General features: G+C 39.5%; 1 protein-coding gene across 2 annotated transcripts in view; it reads right to left on the reverse strand.

Annotated features, from left to right (window-relative positions):
• The window catches only part of SYNPO2 (synaptopodin 2), a 71,904-nt gene extending 63,166 nt beyond the window's left edge, over positions 1–8,738 (reverse strand). For both annotated transcript variants that reach the window (XM_027886976.1, XM_027886977.1), the window contains exon 1: positions 8,393–8,738. In XM_027886976.1, the coding sequence (XP_027742777.1) occupies positions 8,393–8,521 (129 nt within the window). In that variant the 5' untranslated portion in view covers positions 8,522–8,738. The remainder of the gene's footprint in view (positions 1–8,392) is intronic.

Consider the following 8,738-nt stretch of genomic DNA (forward strand, 5'->3'; position numbering starts at 1 on the left):
AGAGTTCCCACATCTCCAGGACTCCCAGCTGGTGTCAGATTGGGCTGGAAGGAACTGAAGTTTGAGATAACAGGTTTTTGTCTGCTTTTGTAGTTACTATTTCACTTCATGCATTCAATAGTTGTGTGTAATATTAGTGTAATATTACTACTAAATGCTCTATAATATGGTGTCAGATAGGTGCAGAATATTTTTCTGTTTTCTCTTTAAAGGATTCCAACTGCAGCTTCAGTAAGAAGACATTAAACCTGGCAGCCAAGATTTCTCCAAGGTGTAACTGTCCTTACATTCACTTACCTGTGATTTTTGGGATTGTGAATAAGAGCACCATCTAGTGATAATCAGTAATGAAAAGGTGTTTATTCAGACAGGACATAAAGGCACACTGTTGATTCACTTCCCAAAGGGACTGAGGGGCTTGAAAGGAAACAGAGTTCTAGCTGTGGTTTCCGAAAAACTGGTGCCTTCCCCTTAGATCCTCCTAAAAATGCACCATGAATCTAAAGACTGACTTTGACTGAGAGTATGGAAACCACAAGATAACAGCTTTAATACTAACATTTTGTTTCAAAAGCCAGTTATGTTATTATGTATTCTTGTAACAAAACTCTCCACATTTGTGAATGGTTCATTTTATATTGATCAGCATAACATCCTTCCTGCACTGAGTGAGAATTTAGGTGAAACCATTCTAATTTCCTAGGTATCCATTTTCTTTGGAAAACCAACCATTCTGAATCCTTTTTTTTTTTTTTTTTTCAGTGAAGGGTGTCAAACAGCAGCTCCTCTTAAGGATCTTAGGCATTAAAGAGTGTCACATGTTAGAATTTGCCAAAGACGTTCATGCTTAATGATAGTTTTTTCCTAATTTGAAGGATTTTACAAGCAAGTCTTGCACGACCCATTCCCCGAGTATTATTTCAGTGTGCAGGAAGACCATTATGAATATATGCTAATATAGAAAGCTATTTATTCCTTTCAGATTATTTCCATATGCATCCTCTGTAATTAAATCAGTGGCTTATGGCAGCTGGTCTTTGAAGTGATCTCTGCAAAATAGGAAAATGTAATTTGTGGGACAAAATGCTGATTGCTCTATTCCAGCCACATCTGTTAAGCTCTAGTAGTTCAGGGATTTCTGTGATGAGGGAGTTCATGCAAAGCAGAAAGTTTCCTGTGTTCCTTTCTGTCCAGAGGAAGTCCACTGGAAGTGATGGGCACTATTCTAACCAAGTAGCAAGGTTTGAAGTCTGAGGTGTTGTTTGCCCACAATTTTCAGTGAATTCACTGAAACTGATGCTTAAGTAAGTAGCTCTACTTGTGTATTTAAATAATACTACAGGGAGAATGATAAGAGAAAGCAGAGCAAGAATTCCTGACAGAGAAGACAAGGATTTAGAGAGATAAACAGAGAGATGATCTCTTCAGTGGTGGTGGAGGAGTAAAGCAAATAAAACTCATGTTGTGAGTTTTATTTCTCATTGATTGCAGGACATCTTGGAAACACCTGATCTTATACAGGTATAGACAACTGTTATAATTACTGTTGCACAATTCTCCATGTTTTTTGCAGGACCCTTAGAGCCTTTCCAAAGGGGTGCCAGTGAAACTTGCAGATGCATCTGCAAGATGGGTTTGCCAGCACAAGGAGTTTCTGTCCGACCCGTCCAGCCCCAGCTGTGCCTGCTGAAAAGGCTGTCACCCACAGCTGCTGGGCACTCCTCTCCCTTCCCTCCTGGGGAAAAAGTTACTGGGATACCCCCAAGTCTAGGGTTTTTTTGTTCTTGGAAGGGAATGACTTCTGCTAGACACAGCGATCTGTAGTAAGAAGATCTGTAGCGAAATCTGCTACACCCTTCCCAATGAGAATTTCTATTCATGATATCTGCTTCTAATTAAATAACTGCACTATATTATCCATACCAAGGCCCAATCCTTTGCCCTTTGAAGTCAATGGCAAAGCTCCCAATGAGTTCATGGGAAAAAATGTAACTCTTTTTGTTAAGGCTTCCTTTAGTGATAATTCAGCTGTTAGGTTTTTAAATCAACTCAGCTTTGCCACTTTTGCCTTCAGACAACAAGCAGTTCCTGATACTCCTGTATTAGGCAGAGAGTACTAGGAAGGGCAGATTTGGTCCTATAAAATCATGTTCCCCTGTCATTCTGCCTTTTTTTCTTTCTGTTACTGTAAAGTGCCAAAATGAACATAGGGTGTCTTGCATCATCTTTATTTTAGAAACTTTCTTGAAATTCAATATTGCAGCAATTTATGCCATAGGGGGCACGTTTATGCTACAGAGAACACATCAAATGGAAGCAGCAGTGTAAGCACCACAGCTTATCTGCTCCCTTCATAGTTTTGACCCATCACCAGTTCATCTGCTAATGAATTGTAATGCAAAACATACTTACAAAACCCAAAGCATACAGCTTCCTAAATGGGACCATATTTCTAAAATACACTTGCAAAAAGGCAAGTTTATAAAATAACCATTCTCCAGCTGCACAGACCAGGATGACATAACTCTTTTGAAGCAGAAGGTTATCCGTGCATTCAGTGCCCAGTCCCAGATGTAGGAAGGAGATATATAACAAAAAAGAAAACTAAAAGGATTCAAAATATATCTCTATAAAGTAGAAAGAAGAGTTGCAGACAGCGTTTCCCTGCTAAACCAGAAAGGGAGAGTCCATAGCTGTGCCCAGGACTGCAGCACATGATAAGAGAGCTCGAGGTCTAAGCCCGCTGGCTCTGGTGAGCTCAGAACCAACAGGGTTTTGTTATAATTTACCTTCCACATAAGCAACAAATAAAGCAGCCACTTCTTCACTGTTCTTAGCACCCCGTTGAGGGCGAGGTACTGAGGTGTGTTGGACATTTTTGGCCATCGTGCTCAACACCAGGTTGTATTGGCAGGTACCCAAAAACCAGCACTTTGATTTCGGAGCACGCTGAAACGTTTCGGTCTAAATGTGCGTCAGCCTCATCCTGACGTTCACACTGGCTGTGTGGACTGCAGATTCTAATGACATGGGACAGATGGGAAAAATTACAGAAAAGGAAAAAGAAATCCACACTGTAACTTGTGTACATTAGGTTTGAAATTTAAAACCTCCAAGCTGATATCCGGGGGGGGTTTTTTACTGCCAGTTTTGTTCCAGCCAATGAGCAGTGCTCGTGAGTACTGGTTGCAATCTAATGTTATCATTTTTGTCCATAGCTAATTCCGTGCACACAATTATTGCTCTTAAAGATATCTCTGCAAATTTTATAGAGTGCTAAACATTTATCTCATGAAATATTTTCCCTTAAAGTAATTTCTGCTCTAAATATTTCTGCTGTAAGTTGGAAGAACACTGAGTTGTGCATTTGGAGGAAAGCCCTTCCATGATATGCATAAATTGCTAGCTGTGTCCTCTCAAACAATCTGACACAATTCTAAGGGACTTTGTAAACAACACTTCCTGTTGTGATATTTTAATATGAACTTGGCTGAAAGTCTTACTATTACATTCACATTCGCAATAAGAATGCAATGGCAGAAAATACAGAACAATGACATGTAATAATGCCTTGCAGTGCATTTTAAAAGTTTCCAGCAAAGAAACAAAAAAATGGAGCAAAGCTCTATAGAAAGCAGCTAATCTAATTGAGTAGGAATACACTGTTTGGTTTTTTTAGTTTGTTTAGTTTAAATCAGTGTGAATTCTGGTGTTCATTCTATTCCATTGAAAACTCGCCTAGTGTGAGAGTTGGAAAAGCATCTATTAGAAATGAGCACAAATGAATCCATGGATCCAAACCATGCTTGTATTTGCCTAAATACTGTGGGAAGCGTGCCAAAACCAGCTTGGTATGTAGTCCTGTATATCCAAAACAGGGTATACACTCGTGTGCTAGTTCAGCCTGCAGCTTTTAAACAGCTAGATGGGACTTCAGTACTAAACATTTCCACTGGCACAGGAGCTGGAATGCAAAAGTTTGAAATCAAGGAATGCAGAGCCCTAACCTTTAGAAGTGCATGGAAAGCTTTGGTGGTTAAGGTGGATGATTTTTTTTTTTTTCCCTCTCATTATTTTTCTACTTAGCAATGGCAGAGTTTTCAGGAACAATTATTTAGTGGTGGTGTGTTTTTGTTAGGTTTGGGGATCCTTACTTTATTCCTTGGCTTTGCAAAATAAATCAACCTAACCTCCATGAAGCCCAACTTCTTCCAGTCTGTCAATGGAAGTTTTGTAATTTACTTAAATAGAAGCCAAATTCTGTCATCTAAACAAGTGCAAAGATATATTGGTTAGTAAATTGGGTCAAGGCTCGTAAGACAGTCAGAATCCTCTCCAGAAAAGATAGATAAACCCACAAATTTCCACATAACTGCTTGTGTGAAAGAACATGTAAATATGCCTCACAGGGTTTTCTGAATATCAGCAAATACCGTCTGTGTCAAATGGTCTGAAGGGTGAATTTGAGAGTAAGAGTCTGTCCGGGCTGCAAAAACAAACTATCTTTGGAAATGTATTAGCCAGCAAATTTAAACAAACACTTTTAAATACAGGCCAAGTAAGGCAAGTTGTATTTAAAATCGTGTAGGTTGACTCTAAACTCCCCTCCCTTGCTGCCAAAGTTCAACCAGCATGTTTTAAACATGGCTTGCTCTGCTGAGTGCTATTGCATAAAGCTGTGCTCAAGTCCTTTTTGAAATGTCAATTGATACAAAGAAGGCAACATCAGCAGGGTCTGTGAGCTCCCTGCAGGGCCTTCACACAGCACACTGAGTAGAGCAAGTTCCTACTCTAGCTAATCTAGTTTATCTAATCTAATTTACCTGCTTGGAGGTGTGACAGGAGCTTTGGTGTCCTCTGTGGATGGAACAACTCTGTGCTAACATACCTCTCATACACGTGGCAGTGACATGCTTTGCCTTACCTCAGGATCCAAAGCATAACTGTGCTAACATGTCTCCCACTCAGGTTTTTTTTTTCACTAGACTTAAGTGTAAAGCTCAGCATGATGAAAACCTCTTGGGGTTGTTCTGCATGAGTCAAGTATTTTGGAGAAAAAGTCAGACTGCCACAGCAGAGCCCACCTCTGATTAAATCCAGCATTAAGTAATCGTATTCACACATCACTTTTCACACTCTTGGTTCATTCAGGTTGTTCCCAAGTCTTTGAGTTTCACTTTCAGTTTCAGGTTCCAATGAATCCAAAATGATGAAACGGAGACTTGAATTGAAATCTGAGCGTTTTGATGGACAAGGGCACAAGTCCAAAATGACCAGGCAGCCAGTTGTCACACGTCACTCCTGAGCCAAAGGTAAAACTACTATTTGGGCAGCAGCAGCTTGTGATCTCCTTGTAAGCATCTGTTCATTTTTGCTTTTAGGATGAGAAAAAGAGGGCTGAATTCCCTTTGAAGTGCTTAAGAGGTCTGAGTCATGCAACTTACTGCCCTTGAATACTAGAACTATTTGGTTAAGTTCCCAATCTTAAATTACCAAGACTTTGACAGATACAAACAATGAGTTCAGCAAATTGCTGTGTGGTGTAGGTAACAAATATGCTGGGAATGATGGACCTCTGTTGCAAACAGATAATTTTATGAAGTCACATCATAATTGAATTATAAATCTGTATCTTCTCTAAGATCTAAATCGACTCCATTAAATCACCTGTTGCAAAAGAGATGCTTCTTAAACAATATAGCTTTATTATACATAGCATTGTCAGTATTGTTAGGTATTAGTGGAAAAACTCACAAGACTTTCTCTTTTTTGTACATACAGTTTTTATCTATTTTAAATGAAAAAAAGAAATGTTCAAGAAAAAATCGCCCATGATGTTCATAAAAACACATTCTTTCGTATATCTCATGGTAGAAAGAGAAAGGAGATACCATGTGCTACTTTGCTTTTATATATCTTAAATTCTTATCCTTCTAGGGTCAGTGTTCCACTGAGAATTCCCAACCATCTCCTGCTTTGGAAAAGCTATCCTACAGCACAGTACTGACATGCTTCGGTGCTTTGGGTGCATACAACCACTGCTTTCCTAAGCTTTATACTCCTGATAATTTTTTTTTTTTTTAAATCCCATCCATTTATTAGAAGTCCTTTCTAGCACTATAGATCTCTTGAGATAGAATTTAAAAGAATTGCTTATAAAGCCCTTTATGGTATATGGGGACAGTATATAGAATACACGAATTCTTTTTAACTGAAAATAAGTTTTTATGAAGTATTTATGAGGTTAGTGAACATCACAAGGTGAGCTGGTATATGGAGCCAGGGTTCAGAGGGGTGTTAAACACTTTGTGTACCTTTAGGGAAAATGAGTCAAATGTTTTCAAAATTTGTGTTTTGAATAAGAGTTAAAAATGGACAAGGAAAAATTATAATTTCCGAGACTTCAGAAGAATCTGTTTGTTGCAGTCTCCCCTCTAACAAATTACTGAAAAATCTTGAATCTAATTTAGTGGTTGCAAAATTATTTGCTATTGCAGAATTGCCCATTTTATGTGCTGGTGAGAGAAGTACCGAGATATTTCTTTGTAAAATGTTTGTCTCTGTCTCTCTGTTAACTATTTACATAGCAATGGAAGACAGTACTTTATACTACAGGCAAAACTCTCATGGATTTTAATGTGAATGCTACTTGCATATATGCTTTAAGAGCTACAGACAGTGGGGACATAGTTCACGTATTTATAAACGTATTAAAACTTTTTTAAAAGGCATAAACCAAACTGGTAAAAGCTGATTCTGGCAGTGAAGTGCAGTGACTTACTCCATTAGCTTTAAAAACAATATGTTTCCTTTATCAAAGAGTAGATAAGTGTGAACTTGAGATTTGTGTATCCTGCCACATTTTCACGGATTATCTCATTTCCCTCCATTTCGCATCCGTCTCCTCTTTAGTTTTGTATCACAGCCACTTCTCTACTTTGCTTGGGTTTATGTAACCGAGGCCACTTGGCTTTTACTGTTACAATTTTTTAAGTTCTAGCTACAAGTTTTCACTAGATGGCAGGAGTCCTCTGCCATGTCTTATCAGGGCCTTTACTTGCAGAGCAACAGTTGCCCATCGGTAAAGGGGGGGGGGGGAAAAAGTAAACATGTTCAACTTTTGCTAAATAGAAGAACAGAAAAAAAAAATAATGAGAAAAAGTATTCATACCCTCACTAAATAGTTCTGTTACTGAATGTGGTTAATATTATGAGTTGGAAATCATTGAAAGGAATAGTGAAAGATGTTTTTTTCTCGACAGAGGAACTGAAAGGACCTTCTTTTATAAAGGGAGGTAGATTTACTGTTTCTGCTGTTTGTGAAAAAGTCAACTGAGCCAGTACATTGAAGTTAATTAACTAATAAATACATTGACAGGTTAAGAAAGTTACGGCTTAAATACTCAACTACTGATCAAAGTACAAAACCTTTACACTCAAGGAACTGCATTACCAAGACACCAAAAAGAGGTAAGACACACATTGAACTCCCTCCCTTCATATAACAAGGCAGAACTCATTGTCTAATGATCAGTCCCAGCAGCATTTCAGCCAGAGGTATTTTGCTGACCTCAGAGCTGTGGACCAAATTTGTGCCTCATGTCTAGGAGAACAGAATGCAGCTCCATACAGTTACATAAGCCTTAATAACCGTGACAAATCTTCATTGTTGCACCAGTGGGGAAGCTGTTGCACTGGACTGAGCACTGATTTTTAACAAAACTACTTTTGAACTCTTATTTTTTTGCTGCGTGGGACTACCAGTTGTTATTTTTGATTTATTCTGGTTTGCTCCCCTTTGATACATGCAGATAATTTCTGAAGTGTTCAGGCATTTTCAGTGTTGCTCATGAAATATAAGAGGGGATGTTTGGCATCTATTAATGCTGTTTCTAAGACTGGATAACTTTCCAAAACCAGAGATAACTCAGTGTAATGCTTTCCAGGGTTCCCAAAATAGTAAGAACATTTTCTCATGGTAAAGCTGTATTTATTCCATGACTAGAGTAGAAAAACTATCAGAAATAGATGCCTGGAACAGCACTTCCTAATATGAGAGATTGAGTTTGCGATGTGCCGAGTGCACTCAAAGCCAGACAGAGACCCAAACAGGAGCTGAAAGACACCCATCGTGCCACAAGTTAAACCTTTAATGGCTAGGAAGATGTTTGCAATACTTGCAAGCCACTGACAAGCAATCATCCCTTTTTTTTTGAAACCAGCATAACCAACACCTGTAGGATCTCTGCAGAACACGCCAGAGAACTCAAACAAGCATCCCAAGATCCGCACCAGCCACTTCCCTGGAAGCGATATTTACTTTGTATCTAAGCAAACTGTTCTCCTCGCTCGTGTTCCCGGCACACCGATAGCATCTCTCTCGTGATCCTACCTTGGCGATCTGCAAAGGCTGCTTTTGCTCCTTGCCACCTTGCAGTCTAAAGCCCCAAGGCGCCCCTCCGCTCATAGCAATGCAGAGATAATCCCCCGTGCCCATGTTCCCGGTGCAGTCAGGCAGCATTCAGATACGGGAGAACATGGGAAATTTGTCCTGCAGATGTTCAGCGAGCTGGAGATTTCAGCTGCCGGGCAGAGCTGGAGACCCAGAGCACCACACTGTTGCTGCTGCCGGGAACTGCACGAGCAAATGTAGTCATTCAGGAGAATGTAAGAGCTGCCTCGGCCCGAGGGCACAGCCCACTCTGTCGTCAGATTCCGACGCTCAGCCCACCTTCAAA

Source organism: Empidonax traillii, unplaced genomic scaffold, assembly GCF_003031625.1.
Source record: "Empidonax traillii isolate 1590-97213 ecotype Southwest subspecies unplaced genomic scaffold, ASM303162v1 scaffold199:size790550, whole genome shotgun sequence".
Taxonomy (NCBI): domain Eukaryota; kingdom Metazoa; phylum Chordata; class Aves; order Passeriformes; family Tyrannidae; genus Empidonax; species Empidonax traillii.